A 21,880-nucleotide genomic window follows, 5' to 3' on the forward strand; every position below is an offset into this window, starting at 1 on the left:
GTAACTGAGGATTTTCATCATAGCATCATGTGTCAAATTATGTCCTCATAAGCTACCAGATCTATACTTATTTTCCTTCTTCCAGTAGTACAGCTCCCCTATGTCTGTAGTGGAATGTGGTGTAATGAGAAGCAATATTTGTTGTGCTTTCTTTAAAGTTCTGGTTTTTGGAGAAATACCTTACTAAACAGATGCTCTTAAGCAGATAGTGTGTGGGGGTGTGTGTGAAAAGACTCTTGTTCATGAATAGTATAGGATTGTTCTAGAACTCTAGTTCTGTTCTAGTGAGCATATTGTGAAACAGTATTACTGTTTTGTTGAGTAAACAGCCTTTATAAAAAGTTGAAGTTCCTTGATGTCTTTACTAGGAAGACTATCAATAGCTTCCCCCTACTTTTTCACAGAAATGCATTTCATCTTTCTGTTTTCCTCTTTCTTTTTTTCATTCCCTGCAGAAAGAGTTATTACTTAACTTTTTTCTTTTTTCCAAAATTCTTTGTTCACTGTATTCTCTTGAAATAAATTATGAAGCTCTGAGGGTTTTTCTTTTCCATAAAGAACCTTTAAAAAGAGAGATGTAGAGAAACCGGGGAGAATTTGAAATAGTTTGTGTTTCAGCTGATCTATTGAGTGGAAGAAAGGGCTTTCTGAACAGGTACTAGTAGTCTTGCCAGATTGTTCTTTTAATGTTCTGAGGCTTGTGCTGAGAAGTTGGTATCAGGGTGGTCTAGTAAATATGTGCAACTACAGCTTTTTTGACAAGAGTGGCACTGTAGTTGTAGAACAGGCTATGTAAACTGTGGGTGGGAGGGTAGGCACTCCTACAAACAGCACATGCATCTTTTAGCTGACACACTGGTTCAGGAGCCTATGACAACAGGCTGGTTGGGCTGACTAGTCTAAAAGTCTCTTTAGTTGGGCAGATCAATGATGTGTAGACCTAAGTAAGTTAGTTTCTACATGCTTTAAAAAACTTAGAATGAGAAGGAAGATGTAACCATCATTTCAGAAAGCCTTTAAGGAGGAAATGTTAGTCTTAATTCACTACTTTTCCTAGCTTGCAGGATGGATGTTCATGTGCTCTTATCAGTAAACTACTCAAATCTCTGGTTTGCTGGGTTCAGAAGTGAGTGCTCCAATAGCTGGGCTGTTAAATGCTGCCTATGGAAGCAGAACAGTTGTACTGGATCAGGTACAGAGTTGTGCCCAGGAGCCCTGCTGAATCTGCTGCCACTGCTTGTGACTGAAAGTGGCCCTGCTGTTCCCCTCTGCTTGACACTTTACTTCCTCCTTTCAGGTCATACATGAGTGTCTGTGTGGATATGTAGCAAAATGGATCAGGAAACCGATCCCAACTAAAAAAATCTTTCTTTAGATTATTTTTAAATGTTGTCAGCTCTATGAGTTGTTGTGATTGCTTGCCTTAGAATGAGGATGGCCACTATAATGTGTGAGAGGCATAGATTTTTGCCTTCAGCCATGCAGCCTTTTGCCTGTTTAGACTCGTATTGGAAGTATGATGTGGTAGCTTGCCTGTCTCTCTCAACTCATGGCACAGTTTATCCACAGGCCAAATGATCTGCTTGTAAATAAAGATTTTGTTCTTCCACTATGCTTATTAAAGATGCCAGACTTCTGACTTCCCTGCTGTTGCCCTAAAGATGAGATCAGTGACTCTAAACTTCGAAGTTAAAACACATTGCGTCTTTTAGTGACTAGTTTACAGAATATGTAAACTTTTAAGTGGATGGTTGCTTTTCTTTAGTTTGTTTAATGCTTCAAATATAGTTCATGTAGGTCAAATTGTAGGACTAACAAAATACCAAACTCAAAAGGGACAAATATGATTTTTTTCTGTTACTGTATTTTAATAATGGCAAGCCCAGAGCCTAGCCAGCCTTTAAAAATAATCTGTAAATCCTCCTTTTTTCCCAAAGTTTTTGTCATGTGAGCACCCTGACAATACATTGTTCAGTTCATCTGGCTTTATCATTTGCAGTTGTGTACTTATGACTGGTTTGCAAAGCTGTTTCTCAGGTCTTTGTGCTTGTCTCCTCATAAGAAAGAAATGGAGGTCATAAGAACGGTCTGTCCTCCCAGACATTGCTTTAATGCAGAATTCCTTTGTTTTCCTCTTGCTTTTAAAGCATGCTGTTAAGATTGAACCTTTTGAGGTGCACTCTTCATCTGAGTGCTGATGAGGCAATACTGCAACCATTAAGCTAGCCCCAGAGTGAGCGCTCAGAAGGTCACAGCAAGGCTAGACGAGATCTCTCATTGAGTTTTAAAGCTTTTTTGCCAAATGGCTTTTTTTGGCCCAGTAATTAAGAGATTGTAGTAATATAAGCTGAAAAGCTTGATTCTGGCACCTTTCTATGCTGAGTCATTTTGCACTTGAATGTGTCATTCTGTGAAAGCCCCAGAGACCCGTGGTGGTGATGACTGACTGACCCAGGCTGGAGTGCTGTAGTGTGCTGTGGCATGTCATGGCACCATGCTGCTCTAAACCTTCAAGCTCCCACTTTGAAAGCTCTGTGGGATGAATGGAAGTGCCTTAATCACCTCTATCTTTTGTTCTCACCCTTCTGTTTCCAGTTGTGTTTTTGAGGTAGTCCAAGAATTGCTCTTCAAGCCAGGAAGTGGCTATTCAAGTCCCTCTATTTATCCAAGTGAAGTGAAGGATTGCATGTGTTCTCTGACAAAGCCTTTTAGTAATATGCAAGGTCAATGTCTCTCAGATGAATTGAGAGGAGATAGTAAAATAGCTTTCAGCTGTTGTCATCTTGATTTATTTTCTAATTCCCTGTTTTTTGTGCATGGCTCTTAAGGGTTTGGGGGAAGCAAAAATTTTCACTCATGCTATAGAAGACTCTCAGTCAAACCTTTTTGCTCTGAACATGATGGTGAAGGGCAAAACTTCTCTTAAACTCTGAGACAGAATTTTGAAATCATTTTTGAAAAGTAAGAAGAAACAAACTAGTGTAAGACTTTCTTGACTTTCGCAATTTATGTAGTCTTTCAGGAACATTTGGCAAAGTTGTGCCAGGAGAAGAGGAAAGAATTTACTGTCAAGTTGTTTCCTCACTCCAAGAGGAAAAGTCTGCAAAGAGGCAAGGATAGGAAAGAAAGGGTGTACATTACTGATCTGTCCAGCATGGGTGGAGTTAAAATGCCAAATAGGATTGTCCAGGGAGTGGAGAAAGTGTTCTCCTTAAGCATAACAGTTTTGCACCTGCCAAAACTGAACTGTCAATGGGAATACATTCCTATAGCTTCTAATCAAATCTTGAAGCAGACTGGCACGAAAGTAGTTTGTGTGCAATGGTCCTATTGCAAGAGTTATGTTCAGCTGCAACTTAGATACAAGAAACAAATTAGACCCCATTTTCTCAGTTGTTAGGGTGATTCTAATAGTTTAGTCAAAGAAATTCAAAGTGTGGTTGGGAACAGATAATATTTAAACTAAGTGGTCTTCTGTATGGGGTCTGCAGTTCCATGTTTGGGCTTCTGCCTCTTCTGAGCAGAGCTTAAAGCCCAATGTGGTATGTTAATATTGTGGGTTTCAATTCTAAAGCAGGAAATGCCCAAGTGCTGGTTACTTGTTCTAGTTTCCTGTTTAAAGGGGTACAGTAGAGTTGTGTATATGTTTCCATCCAACCTGTCAGGCAGTATATGGCTTAAATGACTCTAAGCTTTAAAAATGAGTTACGTAATCCAGTTCTTGCTTAAAGGTCATTTGGATTCTGGTAAGAGGCAAACTTTTAAATGTCTCCTGTTACCTTGTGTGTGTGTGTGGGGGGGGGGTTGAACTGGTTGCTCACTGTCACTCTGGGAATGCTTCTCAGCTACCCATTTTGCTATTGATGTGGCCACTTTGAACTGATCAGTTCCCTGGTCTGCCTCACGGCATGTCACTTGAATGCCTCTGAGTGGCAATGAGGGCGTGTTTTCCTGGTGCTAGTTCTCTATACAGAACTGTAGAACTCTGTATTGAGCATGCTCAATTGTACTAACTTCTGAGGCCGTTTTTGTCAGCACAGTGTTTACAGTAGTTTTCAATGAAATACTTTAAAGTCTCTTGTGTGCTGTATTTAAAACAAATATTATTCAGTTAAGTAGATGCCATTTTGTTCCCTTGCAAATTAGCAGTCTTGGTAATCACACCTGTAAATGTAGTGGCTGATGGTTTTGTTTTTTTCTGCAAATATATCACACTTGACTGACTAGTGCTAAGTTTGCTGAAAAACTTAATGCATGTAGTTTGGCTGCTGCTAGTGAGAATTTGGAATCATTTAAGTCTTGTTGAATTAAGTTTTATACCTATTTATGTTGATTCTATGAGATTAAGTTTATTTTTCTGCTGATTAACTCATTTTTACTTGCAGATAGTTTGCACAGGTCCTCAAAAATAATGCTGCAAAGTGAAGTATCCTGGTCAAGTGAAACTGAACATTCTATAAAAAAGTAGAAGCAATGTTCATGTTACTACTTTCAAATCTGACTTTCTTGAATATAAAGTGATGTGGTATATGCTGCTTGTGCACCTATCATCCCTTCCTTCTGCTGCTACTTGTAACTTTTCAATACTGAGTTGATTTGAAAGAAATAATGAAATGGAGCAATTTGTCCAGTACAGGGTGATATCTCTTCTTGGAGCTGGGGAAGCAGTAATGAACAAAGAAGCCCTTTAAGAAATAGCTGAGTGCTTTTTAATTCTGCTTTTATTTTTTGCTTATCTTTTTCAAGACTCTTAAGAGTCTTCACCATACACATTTCTATTACTGTTCTTTTTGCATTACAAAGAACTGTTTAGCTCTTGGTATTCCCTTTACTCATCACTTTTTGCTGATACTGTAATTATTTTTCTTCAAACTAGAAGGGTGGAAAGCTTACAGAAATCTTTTCAAAGAGTAATAGCTAGCATTGTTTAATTGGATACTCAAAGCCTTTTGCTCTGTAGGTAAGGATAAAGCAAATCTACTCAATAACCAAGAAAACCATTCCAGTTTAGCTAGGGTGGTAATTATTATGAAAGGCAGTCTGAAGAGGACAATCTATTTGCTTATTCAGTAACAGTGTTAACATACAGAATGTGGAAGACTGTATCTGTGTTCCAAGTTCTTTTTGTTATTTTGCCAGAAGATATTTCTTGAGATCCAGCTGCATACACTGTGTAATTTATCCTTATTCCTGCAAATTACAGCAGCTGTGTCTTCCCTTGCCTTCCAGCATTCCTGGTGTGTTTGGAATGAGGAAAGGAAGAAAGAAGCATCAATTTCATGTACTATATGACTTAAGTGGTGTACAAGAAGTTTATTGATTTTTGTATTTTGTTTCTTTATCTGAAAAGTCACTGTGGTTAGACTTAGGGGTGACCTGGTTCACTACTTTATATTTATCCATGTGGCTTTTTTCATACCATTTTTAAAGTTACTTTGATCTAAATCATTACTTTAAATGTATTTAGCTGCTTCAGTCTGAGTAGTCACTGTACTGTTGCTTATTAAGCAGCATCTGGAAAGTTAACTTAGAACTGCTTTGCCTACTTGCAACTTTTTTCCACATGTAAGTAACAGATTTGGTTTTTGTCTGTGTTTAAGCCCTAAAACATGGTATGATACTTCATGCCCAGAGGAGTGTGTACCACTGTTGGAGTAACTCTTATAGGTTGAATGATTCTTAGCCCTTTGACCCCTTCCCCCCCCCAACAGAGCAAACCTGGAACAACTTCATTTGCCCTGAGCATGGTGCAGGGTCAGCAGCAGTAAACCCAGCAGTACTTCAAGTCCATGTATCTACTTTCTTGTGGAAGTGCAAGAGGGTACCATTTTCCATTCTGCCTGTGCTATATGGAGTTGCCTATAATTCCCATTTAGCTCATGGGAGATGCTTCATTTGCTAGAGAAAAGGACCTCTTTTTCAAGAAGGCTTTTTCAGTTGTTGGGCTTTACTTGTCAATGGGGATATAATCTTGGTTTGAAAGGGGGGAGGGGAAGCAGCCTCAGTCCTTCATATGGTTAAGGTAGATTTGTTATATGGACATGTCAGGCTGGAATGTCATTTAAAGTAATGGTTAGAGGGAATGCAGGCTTTCACAGATCAGTGGAGCAGTAGTGTCCAGCATAATTCTTTTCTCTCTGCAATCACTGTTAATCAGTTATTAAAAAGAACTAGTTGCCTGACTCTCAAATGGGCAAGATATTTCAGTATAGTAGGGAAATCTAGTAGGAAGCAAATAAATCTTGGAGAAATTACTGTATATGAGGAGAATACTGAGGAAATGCAAATAAACCAAAACTCTTTTCTGTAATACTGGTTGTCACCTTGCAAATAAGTAACAGTCTCTTGATTATGCTTTGGCAAAAATTCAAAGTAGAACTCATGTCATAAATATGAAATTAAAAATAGTATTTCTTATAATAATAGAGGATGGTTAACTGAAACACTTCTAGTAATGGGCCCTGAAACTTTCAAAGCCAGCCAGCATTGCCTTATATTGCTATTTGTGCAAGAAATAAATCATCTATTTGTGCAGCATTTATTGTAAAAGTTGTGAAAGTTACTCTAGACTGACCTCATTTTTAATGAGTGTGCACCTGGAATACATCCTTAAGAAGCAGGATAGGTGATTTCTGTTTTCAGATCCTTTCTGCAAGGAAAGGATTTACCTTAATACTAAAGAAAGGACTGCCCTGTAGCAGATGATGCTTATGCTGAAGGTCAGTAGTTTTAAGAGAAGTGTCTGTAAAGAGAGGAGTTAGCTTGGTTTGTCAAGAGGTCATTTTAGCTTGATTATTGAAACTGCATGTTAAAGATGAACTGTGTGAGAATGGAGAAAAAGATTAGAACAAGGATCTCTTGTTTCATTTGAATGAATTTAATTCAGAAATTTTCATTATACAAACATTTAAATTGGTGTAGAGCTTGTCCACTGTGTTAGATTTGTTGCTTAGTAAGTGGATAGACCATTACTTAAGCTTAATTCAAAGGAGCTTAAGCAAGGTTAGGAACTAGAAGAAGAGAAACTATCTAACAGAGGCTAATGTAATGAGCCTCAACACTGAAGTTATGAAAAATCAACTGTGGCTGCCTTCAGTCTGGGATGGTACAGTAGAATGACTAAATAGGGAATGAGCTTGAAGTAGTGCATTAAATTCTCTGAAATTTTTCATCAGTGTGCAGGGGTTTAAAGCAAGTCAGTGGGCCAAGGATAACTCACTTGCTAAATTAACAGTTCCACATGTTCCTGTGCAAGTGCTTCTTGAATAATCGACTTTATTTTCAAAAAAAAGTTCTTAATGTTGGAATGCTAAGGAATAAAAACTCTAAATCCCCTTTCTTAGAGGAATTGACCTATGGGGAAGAATCTCTCTTTACTATTGACTGGGATTAGATGCAATATTTGTTTTATTTCTGAGTAAGAGTCCTACTGGCTATGTGATTGGGTATGTGTTTTCTCATTGATTAGTGTGTTTTGGTTCTTTTTCTTCAGCTAGCTGGAGTGGCCTTCCTTGCGGCTGGTCTGTGGGCGTGGAGTGAAAAGGTAAGTGTAGAAATGACTGGTGCTACTTTGGCTGCCCCCTCCTGCCTTTCCTCCCCACAGGTAAAACCATTCTTTTCCTCCGGAAGCAGCGAGGATTAAAAATAGTGTGTGAACATAGGACTGTGTTCAGATGGTCTAAACTGAAATTAGTTGGAGTTTCATTGTGGTCCCTGATAGGGTGTGGGGTTGTGACCCTGGATGTTTAGACCTCTCTGTAAACTGAAAGCAGGATTTTAGTGAGAATTTAATCTTTATAGTCTTTATGAACTAGTTTTTTTAGAAAACACATTTTCTAAAAAAATACTAATCTCCCCACCTCTTTATTAGAAAGGAATAGCATTTGAGAATTCAAAAGGTATCTCTTGTATATATTAAAAAAAGGCACACATAGTTATAGATGTGACAGACTTGGGGAAATACTAGGACAAGTGTGTAGTATTTGCCTAAATCTGCCACAGCACTCTGGCATCACTTTATTCCACTTCTGAAGACTGGAAAAACAGTATTTCCAAAGATTTAGATGGCAGTACTTTCTGCGTACTAATACAAGGTATGCTGAACTCCCCAAAGCCTCTTGGTAATTTCTTGCTGACCTGTGTGAAAAACACAAAATGATCCTGGCTTGAAAGACAGTACAATTTTTTTTCCTTGCAGAACTAAGAACAAAAGTGTGACTAGCCTTTCTTTTTATTGTGATTATTATACGGCTTTCAGACTACTTTCTGTTTCTTCTGCTGCTAACCATTTTGTCCAATTCCATTCACAGCAATTTAAAGCAAAAATATGCTAAGTGTCAAGATCTGGCTTGATAGTTGCCAGTTTGCTAAGAGAAGTAAGCCTTCATATCTCAATTTAGAATTTAAAATTCAGCTTTAGAATTTATCTTACTGAAGACACTCCTGAGAACACTTTAATACCACTTATTTTCACTTTTTAGGCTATTGTTGGAACCAGCTTTCTGAGGTAATGCCACCTTAAAGCCAACTATCTTCCACCTTTCTCTCCATGGAGTTGCATAAGTGATTGTATGACTATGTAGAGGAACAAAATTGGGGAACATGATCCAGCTGAAAAAGAAACCTTGGCCAAAAATAAAGTCTGTTATTCAGCTAAATAACTTCTTCAATCAGGGGAAGTCTGTGCAGACACATACCTACATACTTCTGTTACAAGACAAGAGGCAATATATATGTGGAAATGAGTGTTTTGCCCCATTGATATAAATGTAAAACCATGGCCTTAATATCACTGCAAGCAGTAGGAAAAAGTGACAATTACTAGCAGACTTACTGATCTGCACCATAGTTAGCAGTAAAGGGCCGATGCCCTCACTGCAAAGTTGTGTTGCTGAGTAGGTATGTTTTCATTACAAACTTAAGTGTAATGTTTACTCATTCAAAGTGGCTATACAAAGAAGTTACCAATGTATAGAGAGGCCTTGGATTTCTCCACTTGTTAAAAATGAAAGAATTTTATGATAAATTTAATGGTGAGATGTTTTTCTTTTCCCCTCTCCCATGTGCATGCACACACATTTGCACAGCCAGATAAGTGTTATCATTGGTATACAGTGAGTAATCTAGCTCCATGCAGGAATGTGTTCACCTCCTATCCTGTTGTAACAGAATTTTCTGTCCATTCCTTCAGGGAGGGAGTTAAACTCATCTTGAATCTGTTGTCTTGTATTTAGATAGTCTCTTCTGGTAAAGAAGCACATTGGATCTGTGTGGATAGAAATGACTAGCTCATAATTACTTCCATTTGCCCAATGGCCTTTCTGGCACACTAAACTTACTGAAAGGAAAAACATTGCCAAATTTGTTGTTGGCTCTTCCTATCTTTATTTCTTAATGTCTGCCTGGGCTATTTCTGCTGTCTGTCCTATTTTTAAATAAGTTGCTTGAAAACTTTGCCTGCAGTTTTAAACTTTTGAATGGTTCATGAAATCTGTGCCTTATTTCTCACTTCAGTTTTTCTATGCAATGCAGACATTCTATCATATTAGTGCCATCCTTCAGCCCTAGTGCATGTGTGTGCCTGTGTGGATCTGCCATTTTACGGATGAATGTCTTGGTGAACAGTAGATGAGAAGTAAAAGAAAAATTCCTGAATTCCAGAAGCTGTGCTGTGGCCATAAACCCAAAGATAAATTTAAGGTGGCTAAAGAGTTTGGAACATACTAACTCTTAGTGCATCATGGAGTACATTAGGCTCCTTTAACTTCTCTGCCCTTTCCTCTTCCAGTAGGATTAATTTTCATTTTGACTTCTCAGCAGTGATTTGTCTGGATTTAAACCCTGTGCATGTCTTTGAGCTAACAATATATCCAAAGGAGCATGCTGTTTTGTGACAAGTGTTGAAAGAACCTTATGTAAAGATGTTACCCATCCTGATTTGCAGTGTCTGTTTGCTGAGGCAGCAAATTCAGTCTCTAACTTGTGTATCTAATTGGCCTATCCATATGTTGTTTTAGCAGAGTTTTGTTGTTCTAAACAGTCATGTAAAAGTATAAAAAAATGTTAAAGCTTACACAATAAAAACAAGATGGGAGTTAATCTATCACCCAAGGGATATTGTGAAAATCATCAAGAGAAAATGAATGTGACAAACTATTAATAGAAGCAAGATGAATAACATTGAACCATCTCCTCAGGAAAACAGCTTTTCTAAATAAAACCATTTCAAGAAGGATACAAACAAAGATATGGGAAAATAGAGGCTGATTAGCCCAAACTTATTGCGGCAAGCTCATAGCTGGTAACAAATGGGGTCAGTATACTGGAAAGCAGGACTGTTACTTAGGGAGACATTGACAGGCTTTAGAAAATGAGCTGAAACTCATGGAGGTAAAATAGCAAATGTGAAGTCCTGTGGCTGGGTGAGAATAACCTGATGCATCAGTACAGGCTTTTGGCTTGATTGCCTGGAAAGCAGCTTTGTGGAAAAAAGTGGTTGGGCTGAAGTTAAATATCAGTCAGCTGTGTGCCCTTGTGACAAAGATGACCAACTGCATACTGGCCTATATTAGCAACAGTGTGGCTAATAGTCAAGGGAAGAGATTCTTCCAACCATATTCAATATTCTTGAGACTGCATCTGGGGTACTGTGTCCAGCTTTGGGCTCCCCTGTAGAAGAAAGACATTGGCATACTGTGGTGAGTCCAGGTGAGGATTATCAAGATGGTTGGAGAACTGGAACACATGATACATGAGAAGAGGCTGAGAGAACTGGTTTTCTTCAGTCTTGAGAGAAAGCTGAGGGGAGATTTCATTGCCATCTACCCCCTCCTGGTTACGAGGGTATACAGAAGATGGAACCAGAGGTGCAACATGACAGAATGAGATGCAACAGATAAATGTCGGAACACAAGAAATTGCAGTTAGTTATGAGGAAAGCTTTCTTCATTATGAGGTTGACCAAACACTGAAACAGATTGCCCAGAGAGGTGGTTGTATCTCCATCCTTGGAGGTACGCAGAACTCAACTGGACAAGTCCCTGAGCAACCTAATCTAGTTGGACATGCTTTGAGTCAGGCAGAGTTAGACTAGATGACTTCCAAAGGTCCATCTGTTAATGGGTGGYGTTAAAATTAAGACAATCCATGTTTGCCCTCTGTAGCCAATGCACTTCATTCAAGATGGTTATGCTTAGAAGCATTTAAAAGAAAAGTGGTAAGCAAGTAAAGCATGTACAAACTGAGGTTTTATTCACTGTTCTTAAATGATTGAGAAGACTTAAAAAAAAAAAAAAAAGCTGAGTTTTATTCCTGGATTTTCTAATACTGTGACTTCAGCCATCAGACTTCATTTCCATATGCCTCCATTTCCTATTATTTTCTTTTTGAGATGTTTAAATATGTTCTGTACACAGGATGAGGGTTGTAGAAGAACCTGTAAGAAATCTAGATGCTATTGTAAACAGCAGCCTATACTTCAAAGAGCTTGATAAATGCCAGTTTTTGCATCCTCTTTCTTGTTGCAGTAGCACTAGATGTCACTTCCAAAGGAACTTGATGCATGTCTTTATGATATTTCTTATATAAAACTCTGCCCTAGAATCCCTCTGAAATAAAGGAACTCAGTGAAGCTTTTTCTGATGTCTGTTTAAAATAAATAAGGTCTGAATAACAGCCCTGCTGTCAGTGAAAAAGGGGAGGTGGAACTACCTGCTTATTCAAAGAATTTTCTTCCTTAAAAACAAGGGGAAAAAAACCCTCTACAAATTCATTTCAGCTATGGCCTTTATAGTAATCAGTATGTCAGTGACATCTTGAATTCCTCACTGTTGGTTGGGAGAGAGGGGAGAGCCTCAATACCATGCTGTGGATGGCACGGGGAAAAGCACCCTTAGAGGTAAATAAGGTGGAATGAGGCAATTCCTTGGATTATTTTTCCTGTTGCTCACTTCCTTTGTTTTTCAGGATTTTTCACTTAACTTTTGTTAGGCCAAAAAAGAAATCCTGTTTCAAAAGAGAATTTTGGAAACATCAAATGTGAACATTTAAAAGAATGTTGTGAAACAGCTATATCTGAGTGTGAATAATAGAGCCCAGTTCTTGCTTGCTTTTTTTTTCATAACGTGCTTTGATCAGAGGAAGTTTTTTTTCCAAGAGATGTTGCTTAGGCAAGAGATACTGAAAAAAGCTTAAGTTTGGGTGTGGGAAGATGACTGGAAACAGTTGTGAAAGCTTCAACATCCTGTTCACATACTGATTGATTTCATAGCTTACTGGTTGTAAAAAACACTCAAAATCACTCTAGCTGTTCTTGGCATTGTCTTCTGTTTGGGCTCTGAGAGGGGGATTTGGTTAGGTGGGACTCTAGTAATTGTCCCAATAGACCAAGTTTGATAAAGTTAGCAGTGAGGTTTTGTAGTTTGTAAGAATGAAAATGTCACCAGTGACATTAACTAAGTGTCCCTAGTGACACTTTGTTTCTGAAGCCTTTCTGAATTCAGGAAAATCTAAATCATGACCACCTCACCTTCTTATGGGATGTTTCAACTGTTAGTTACCAGCTATTGCAAGGTAATTCTCAATTCTAAAGTACAATTAATTTTTCATTCCCTCAGTCAACTTTGATTTAAAAAAAATACTCTGTCCTGTTGTTGCTAAATTAATACCCCTACAAGATTTGTTATGGAGCACATTATGGAAGAAAAACTCCCACATAACACTAGGCTACTGTTAGTGGGTTTTCATCAGCTAATAAAGTTCTTCCATGACAATTTTCTTCTAATGCTGTATTTCCAAGGCAATACTTATGTTTACATGCATACCTAACAAAAAGTAATATGGATTTTTTTCTAAGGTATTCTCGTAGGATGCATGTTCTTTACACTTCTAATCTAGCACAAAAACCTGAGTACCAAAATGAATATATGTTCCCTTGACAAAATTAAGCTGCTTATATGAATTGTGAACTTTGGATGTCTATTTGACTTTTTTTATACTGGATATAATTAGATTGAGAATATACCCCTTAGTTGCAGGATGTGTTTACCATTGCTTTTCTGTAAAGTGTATTTGGCTGTGTTGAGCTCCATTTTTTTGTTGTTTTTAAAGGGAAGTTTTTCTCTAGTTAAAATGGTTCTCTATTGCTAATGAGTGTATGAGGAACACTCAGACTATTGCATGGCTGTCACCTGCATGTCCCTCCAGATTGTTCTTCATTTCTTTAAAACCTAAATTGGAAGGAATGAGGGCTTCATTGTGTTAGCCCTGTATTTACATAGACTCAGAAATCTGACCTAAGATCTAGGCAGACAAGCTTCATAAGTAAAATTATTGTCAAGATAAGTGGTGTCTTAGGATAGTTAATAAAAAAATGAATGCTGTTAAATTAGATTGTAAATGTCCCTTAGGGAATGGGTAACTCTTTGGTGTGAGAACTATTTGGGGAGGGAATATCAAGACTACTTCTGCATTTTGAAAGATTCTAGAGGAGCAATCCTAAGTATGTTCAGTGATAGAAAGGGTATAACTAAAATGTTCGGAGAAGACTTATTTCCCTTGAAAACCAAATCAAAATTTTATTCATCTCCCTTAACACATCACCCATAACATGTCCTGTAGCTAGGATGTCCTGTCCCTTGCTGCCACCCAAACATTTAGATGGTTAAGATGGGTGGAAGATTTGTCAGTGTGTAGTGGGTTTTTGGGTTTTTTGTGTTTTTTTTAAGACTTAAACTGCAGTGCTTTTATTCTGATTGACACACTTCAAATTAATATAAAATATTAAATCTTTTGCCTTGAAACTCAAGTCAATAGTCAGTGATAGTATTGAGCTTTTGGCGCCATCTTGTGGAAGCTTGCTTGGCCGATAGACCTAGGAAAATGTATTCTGAAAAGCTGAGACTACACTGGGACTGTGCCGTTTTTTAGAAGGCTTAGTAACTATAACCTTGCGTTCAGTCTAATTCCTCTGCTGGAGTGAAGAAAATTGGTATTGTTAATAACCCTTTTGTCACAGACTTCTCTGGAGGGTCACATATGAAAGCTATCTACGAAGCTGTGAGGGGTTGCATGTTGTTCTTCATCTATTTACTGTGTTCCTGTTGTAAAACTTCATGTAAATCCATGGGGGGCATTTGGTGCTTCACCATGCAAATTACTTCTAGCACCTGTGTATCCCTTATTGGAAAACATCTACTTATAACAAGATAAGCGCATTGAATTTGTTTATTAAAAAATGCTTATGAAATGTGGATTTGTCTCTGAGGGCGTACAGTAGATTGGCATACTGAGAAAACAAAACTATGTAACTTTTGTGGGGGTCATTGGCAATCTCAAGGACTTAAGAGCAATTCATGTGGAAATCATGTTAAATGAAAAAAAAATAAATCAATGTTAAATGAAAAACATGCATATGGTGGTAACCTTTTTCCATTATCTTTTTTTTTTTTTTCCTCTCTTTTAGGGTGTATTGTCTGATCTAACGAAAGTGACTGGTCTTCATGGCCTGGACCCAGTGGTACTTGTCTTGGTGGTGGGAATAGTGATGTTTACTTTGGGATTCGCTGGTTGTGTAGGAGCACTGAGAGAAAACATCTGCCTTCTCAAGTTTGTAAGTAACTTCATTATACTAGTAGATCATTATGCATATGAAAGCAGGGGATGATAAATGAAGGACTGGTGAGCAAAACCAGAAAATGAATTTATAGTTTGATTTGTTACGATATACATGGTAAACCTACTGTCCTGACAAGCCTCACTGGGAAATAGCATTTAAAGCAGTGCAGGTTTAAATCTATCTTTTTCCTCTCTTTTGGAAAATGTTTCTTGCTTTTTTCATTCATTGTGCTATTACAGTGTGTTTATAGTATGTATTTCAGAATGTAAAATAATGAATATGTAATCTCACAAATTAAGGTGTTCTGGAACATATTTAGTCAGTTAAGACCCTATGATCTCCTTTCAGTAGTTCTCAGGGAAAATAAAATCCATTAAAAGTTTAAAAATCTCTTTGGAATGTTTGGTAAGCAAAACTAGGGAACTTTAAGTGACTAACATGAAATCTCTTAAACACTTCTTTTTGTACTGGGGTTTCTTCTTTGCTTCAGATTTAGAAACAATTAAGCTAAAAAAAAGTGATTAAAGACTGAAACAATCTAAGAAGCACTGTCAAGTCTACTTTAGTCCTGTGTTTTGTAGCCTCTTGTTAGTATTTTTACCACTGTACATAGCAACTGTGGTACAGTGCTTTTGTTCACTCTGTACTTCAGGTGACCAAAATGCTCTAGCTCTTGCTTTTTTTGCAGTGTATTCTCACTTAGCTGACCACCTCTTATAGAAGCTGTACTGTGTGAGGATTTTAACCTAAGTCTTTGTCTGTTGGCAGAGTTGGAGTAGGAATACATTCAAACTGGATATATATTTTCTAATCTGTGACTTTGTTTTCACAGTTTTGTGGAGCAATCGTGTTTATATTTCTGCTGGAGCTGGCAGTGGCAGTTCTGGCTTTCTTGTTCCAGGACTGGGTGAGGGACAGGGTCAAGGAATTCTTTGAGAATAACATTAAGTCCTACCGAGACGATATTGACCTTCAGAACCTCATTGATTCACTACAGAAAATTGTAAGTTCATATCCATGTTGCTTTTGTGCCTTCTAGGAGATGTAGCTTGGGAAGTTTTCCCCTTTGAATGTTTTACAGATTTACCATACCCAGTAGCTAATAGTGCTGTATTACAGATGTGCTATTTTGCTGTTTCTGCACTGAAAGCATTAGGGAGGCAGACTTCTGAGATACAGTGCTGTTCTAAGTGGAAACGTGGCAGCTTTGCCAAACACCGATCTGCCTTTTGATGTCTTTCACTTGCTCCCCTGTTCTGATCATGATGTTGCGGCAGTTTAAATAAAAAGTTAGCAACAAAAACCACTGTATCCTGAAAAAAATTGTACAATTTAACAAGCTAATGGCTTGTCTACGCTCTTGTTTTAGGAGACATTGCAGTCATGCAGTACAGGGCCTTTTATCTTCTGAGACAGACCTCACAATGAACCAAAAGAGGGTGAAAGGCCAATCTATGGGCAGTGGTGGAAGGGTGAAACAATTTTATGCTTTTGTGGACCTAAAATAGTCAGTTATTAAAAGACAATGGAGTACACCAGGAGTTGACAAGGCCTGTGCTAGTAAGGGCCTGGTGGCTTTCAGTTGATCAGCTTCTCTTGTAATCATACCTAAGAAATCCTCCAGTGAGGGTGACTTTTCTGATCTTCATTGCATGAATATATGTGTGTGTATATATACGCATGTGCGCACACACATATACACACAATACATACATACACACATCTATATAAATATGTATACATACATATTTGTTAAAAATATATATATACATGAAGAGAGACAGTGTGTGGGTATACTTCATGAAGTGGTAAAATGTTTTTTCCTTTTTTTTCCTTGTGGTAGAATATTGGGTGGTTTTTATTGTCTTTTTTTGGTTTGTTTCTTCATCTTTTAGAAGATCAGGTTTAAAAATCTGTGCCAATGACTCAGTTTGATAGCAAGGCATATTTTGGACTGGAGAACTGCCTTGGACAGCTATATAACAGCAGCTTTACCTGTCTTGTTTACTTGCTCTTGTGTGTCTTGATAGTATATGTGGAAGTGTCCTCTAAGCAGACTGTATGAATTTCAGTGCTAAGGACACTTTTTGTAAGGTAATACTCCTTAGCTGGTCTTACCTCACCTGTTGCCTGGCCACTTCCAACACCAGTAACTTTCAAATTTGTACCCTCCCTAGTTGCTCTTCCTGTTTATCTAGTTTCAGTGCAGCCAGCCAGGCTAATAAGCTAAGCTGATTTATAGTTGAACTACAGTTAAGTACTTTTCAATGAAAATAAAAGGCTGAACTTAATAGAGTTCAGTAGCCAAATTTAATGAGCTAAGAAACCTGAAAAAAACAAACAGAACATCTCTGAATCAGCCTGTCACTGAGCAAACAGGAGAAGTTTGCAATATTAAGTATAGTCCCGTAAGCGTTGAACAGCAAGGTGCAACAGTATTTATAAATGCCTTACTGAAATCCATCTTCTAAGGAGTCATGAGCTGACTTGCTGTGTTCTTAAGATGTGCCTCTGGCACCCACAGAGCTTTTTGTAGGCAGCTCATTTTACTGGCTAAATGGAAACTTTCATTACTTTCAGGCCTATAACTGAGCAAGGTTTCTTCATAGCCCACCTTACTAACACAGATTAGTATGTTTGGTGGTTGCATGCCTTTTTACAAGGACTTGTTTGGGTGTGTGTGGGAGAGGGGACTAGAAAGACAGAAATGAACTTGTTTTGCTGCCTTTGCTGTAAAAGTATTGAAGCAGTTAGTGGCCTAAAGTTGCTTCTCTTGATACTGTATTCTGACCATTCTATTCAGCTCTTCTTAGTCATGTTTCTTATGAAAACTAGGTGTATGCAGTTCTGCTGTCTGTTCGCATCAGTGTCTGTCACCACTTGGTAACTTTTGAATTCATTTACTGACTTCATCCAAGGTTTGGAAGAAGTCTCAGGATTAATTAAGTTAATACAAGTTTTGTGAAGATTGACAGTGAACAAAGAGGCTAGAGACCTCCTAATACAGGAGGAAGCTTCCTACATCAGGTACCAGGAAAATCCGTGTGATAGTATAACATTTTAAACACTTAAATTATGGGGAAAGGCTTGCACCCTAAATATCTAGGTCAGTCAACTGCAAGGCATTACTTAGTAGGAGACTAGGTTCCATTAGTTCCAGGACTTGGACATTCATTGAAAAGTCTGGATTATAGTAATTGCATTGTTTAGATCAAGAAACTTATGTGAAATAGTTCTAGAGCTGACTGACTCTAGAGCTAATGACGCTTTATCAGTTAATTCATTTGAATACGAAAATCTTGTTAATTTAAAAGAACATATTCACAAATAAATGTTTGATCAATTTTTGCAGTAAACAAGGAGGGGAAAACTTGTTGATTCATGAAGATTTAAAGTTTCAGTCGCAAATTTCAGGAAACTTTCCCCATAGTTCTCATTTTGGTTGACTTGGAAATAATGAAAAAGCATTTTTGTAAACTCTTATTGCACCATTTATGGATATATCATAATTACATCTATGCTGACAATTTTTATGATGTCATGTTGGCACTCATTTCCAGGAGTAATATGCTAAATTATTTTGTCAATATCATAGAGCCATGCTATAGATTATTCCATTTTGTACTGTAGTATTGCCGTTGGTTCTGCACAGCCTTTGGAAAGCGAAGATGATCAGCAAATACCATATTGGAGAACTGTTCAATGGATGTATTGTCTCTAAAATAACCCCGAATGCTAAGTGTTTGTTTATCTGTTGCAGAACCATTGCTGTGGTGCCCAAGGTCCAGATGACTGGGACCTTAACATATACTTTAACTGCAGCAGTGAAAGCAAAAGTCGTGAGAAGTGTGGCGTTCCTTTTTCCTGTTGTATACCTGATCCTGCTGTAAGTTGTTTCCTGGCTTTGTATTGCTGTGATGTTGTTGAGGAATCATGAAAGGAAGCACTTCCTGAATATGGTGTGATGCCTAGTGCTTTAAAAGACCTTTTAAACTATCAAAAATTACTTGCTTGATAGAAACAAAAGAATTTGTTCTTTTTAGCGTTTAAATGTTGGCAACTGTCATACAGCTGGAAATGTATTGTCACTGGGAATTTGGTATGGTTTTATGGTTTTGGTCTGTAAGTGCTGTCTGTCAATATTGTTTTATTCCCAAATGCGTGTTTCCTTGAATTTCTGACCCCTCTCATTCAGATTGTCAGGATCTGAGAGTGCTGTCTAAGCACTATGCTTACCTCTTGTTAGAATTACTGTACACCAACCATCTGCCAAACAAGTAGTAGTAACTCCATCTGCTGATGACTTGGTTTATCAGCAGCTAGTAAAGTGCTTTATGCACAAGCGCAGTTTAAAGCACTGAATCACTTCATGGTTTTGGCAAGATTTATGTGCTTATGAGTTAGATCTGTGAACTAGACTTTAAGAATCTGGCCCCTTCAGTGGAAGCCAAAATGCAGAGGTAGACAGCTAAATGCTCTGTAGCATTATTGGGCTTAATTATGGCTCAAAGATCAATCCAGGTATCCTCTTGCAGAGCAGATAGCCATTGGTAGGCTCTAACCACCTTGACTTGTGCTTGCCTTGGAAATCAGCCAAAGAAAGAGCTTGTCAGGGAAAGATTCCAAGTTCAGATTCCCCAGTAATTTCAGCAGTTTAATTCAAAGCAGTTCTGTTCAACTGCAATCTCTTCTGTTTCTGGTGGTGTTTAAGGAGGCATAGGTGAGTTTAAGTGTCTTTTTCTATGAGGTTCTACTTCTTACATTCTCTCACTATGCATTGTGTAAATTATACTATAATTGTGTAGTAAGCAGATTTTCATAACTCTTATAAAGAAAACAAACAGGTCCTGAAAGGAATGTCTTTGCAAGTTTGGAGCTAAATTCTGCCATCGGGCTGTGTGGAGCTCTGGTCTGGAAGCTGTTTGTAGTCTTCCTACTTGGGATCTACAACTGCAGCATTTTCTCTCTTTCAGGACTAGCTATATCTTAGAGCCAGGTTATATGGGAAACCTAAAACTATCAACTCTTAGGGGGTTCAAATAGCTTGCAAATATCTCTTACTAACTGATTGGGATAGCAAGTTCCATACCATGTGAAGTGATGGACTGTGTAGGGCATATTCCTCCACTACAGGTGTACATAAACCAGCATGGTACCTTTGTTGCTACCTCAGAATGTTTAGGTGTTATGTGAAATAGCTAAATTCCATGAAAAGGATCTTGCAAATGTTCTACCTGTAGACTGGCAGTACAGTTGTTATGCTTCTTCATGTTGAAGAATCCTTGCTAGTTGAAAGTCAAGCAATAGAGGAAGCAGGCTTACTGGGACTTCTGGGGGAGTATGGAAGATGTTTTACTGCTAATATTCACCTCTGCTTTGTCATTACTTTTTTGGTGTTCTGTTAATGCTTTGCTAATTTTTAGTGAAATGCTTCTAGAAGAATACTGCTTTTGGCTGTCTTTACTTGTCCATGAATCTAGAAGGTAGAAAAACTTCCTGTGAACACAAGCAGTTAGAAATCAGTTGATAATTTACAATCTTTTCCTTTGCAGCAAAAAGTTGTGAATACACAATGTGGCTATGATGTCAGAAAGAAGGTAAGGTGCTGTGGAATGTTGCTGTCTGTCATGTCCTGTGTCTGCCGGTATAATATGTAGATTTAACCTTCTTTCAAATTATATTTTTAGTACCTGCATAGGCAAAGTAATTAAAATTATGTGGCACTGCTGATACTACGTCAGTGGCTCAAAATTCTGGGAGCTAATTAATTGTGCTACATCATGCTGGTAGTGGGGGAAATGTTCTTTTGTTTAAAGCAAATTTGTCTGTACTACGGGACGGTGGAGAAAGCAAGTGATGGAACAGATAGACAGAAAAGTCTGTTTCTGAGAGGGGTAAGACTTGCATTCAGATGTCTCAATTATTAGTTCTTAATATCTAATTCTGAATTCTGTTCTATGCTAATTCTAAAACACTCTAATAGGATTTTCAGTAAGATACTAACATCATTGTCCTGGCATTCCCTGAGTTAATTTGGGCATATTTGTATTTCTGGAGTTTGGTTAAAAACATTAGCTGCATATGTGAAAAATCATTAGTTTAATTATATCCTGCCATATGATCAAGCGGTGGTGTTGTAACAAACTTGTGCAAAAAAAGTAATGTATTTTCAAATTCTTCTCTGCATTCAGAGCAAGAGCCAATGGGATGATCAAATTTTCATCAAAGGTTGTATTCTTGCCCTTGAAGCTTGGTTACCCCGAAATATCTACATTGTTGCAGGTGTCTTCATAGCTATCTCACTGCTGCAGGTTAGTTGTTTTTGTTATGCTACTTTTTTCAGTTTTGCAAATGCAGACCCATTGAGAGTAAAAGTAATTATGGAAGGGGACAGCAGATGTTTGGACATTTTCAATGCTTTTAGGTATGAGAATAGTATGGCAAAAAATAGAATTTTATAGGGATGATGACTTGGTAAAATTATGTCAGTTCCATTCTTGCAAAATTATGTTCTTCAAAGAAACGAAGGTCATTTAAAAATACAATATATACTATATGCAGTATAGTATGCTAACGTGTTATATCATTGTATATTTATAATATAGTACATGCTGTTGTCATTAATATATATAAAAATATGATATTTCTTGCATTTCAATGTGCTGTGAGGGAGATCAACTAGTCATCTACTCCACTAGATCTGAACTACAGCTTTCTATCGCAAATAGAAATGGATTTCAGTATTTTCACATCCCTGTGTCAGGGTATTCCGAAGATTACCGCTCAATGGACTGTAAGTGAATTCATGTATCAGACTGCTCAGAAAAAGTCAAGAATAGAACAGCAGGGAAGTTGGTGAACAAGTTGCAAATATGGTATTAGCAGAAATAGGTGAAGGAATTGCTGTGACCTCTTGCAGTACCTTGTTTCCACTTGGTATGTCAAACAAAATAAACCAAATAAAACATCTCCTCTTTCGAAGTGGATCCTGCTATCATTGTGGCAGTTGTTTACACTTAGCTAAATTGCTTTCGTATGATGCTGCTTTGTTTGTAGTGGAAAACAAACTTGTTAACTCTACTACAAAATTTTCCCCGTAACTGAAAGAATGTTGAGCACAGAGTGCTAGCAAACAGGCGCAATACCTTTTTTCCTAGCCATAGCAACACTGCCCCCTATGGCTTTTTGATGTTTTTTCAGTATCTAATGGTAGTGCTTCCCTGGCTTGTAGAGACCTGCTGTCCTGAAAGCTACACCTTCAGTTAG

The 21,880-nt window shown here is 37.8% G+C and overlaps 1 protein-coding gene across 8 annotated transcripts in view; it reads left to right on the plus strand.

Moving 5' to 3' along the window:
• The window catches only part of TSPAN14 (tetraspanin 14), a 44,260-nt gene that overhangs the window by 17,631 nt on the left and 4,749 nt on the right, over window positions 1-21,880 (plus strand). For 5 of the 8 annotated variants that reach the window (XM_026080440.1, XM_026080442.1, XM_026080443.1 and 2 more), the window contains 7 exons: window positions 7,493-7,543; window positions 14,462-14,608; window positions 15,447-15,617; window positions 18,375-18,500; window positions 20,167-20,211; window positions 20,806-20,925; window positions 21,284-21,407. In XM_026080440.1, coding sequence (XP_025936225.1) covers window positions 7,493-7,543; window positions 14,462-14,608; window positions 15,447-15,617; window positions 18,375-18,500; window positions 20,167-20,211; window positions 20,806-20,925; window positions 21,284-21,407 — 784 coding nt within the window. Of the gene's footprint in view, window positions 1-7,492; window positions 7,544-8,480; window positions 8,507-14,461; window positions 14,609-15,446; window positions 15,618-18,374; window positions 18,501-20,166; window positions 20,212-20,805; window positions 20,926-21,283; window positions 21,408-21,880 lie in introns of those variants that run through there. The other 3 variants (XM_026080447.1, XM_026080445.1, XM_026080446.1) reach the window with 3 other exon arrangements.

Source organism: Apteryx rowi, unplaced genomic scaffold, assembly GCF_003343035.1.
Source record: "Apteryx rowi isolate R43461 unplaced genomic scaffold, aptRow1 scaffold_52, whole genome shotgun sequence".
Classification (NCBI taxonomy): Eukaryota; Metazoa; Chordata; class Aves; order Apterygiformes; family Apterygidae; genus Apteryx; species Apteryx rowi.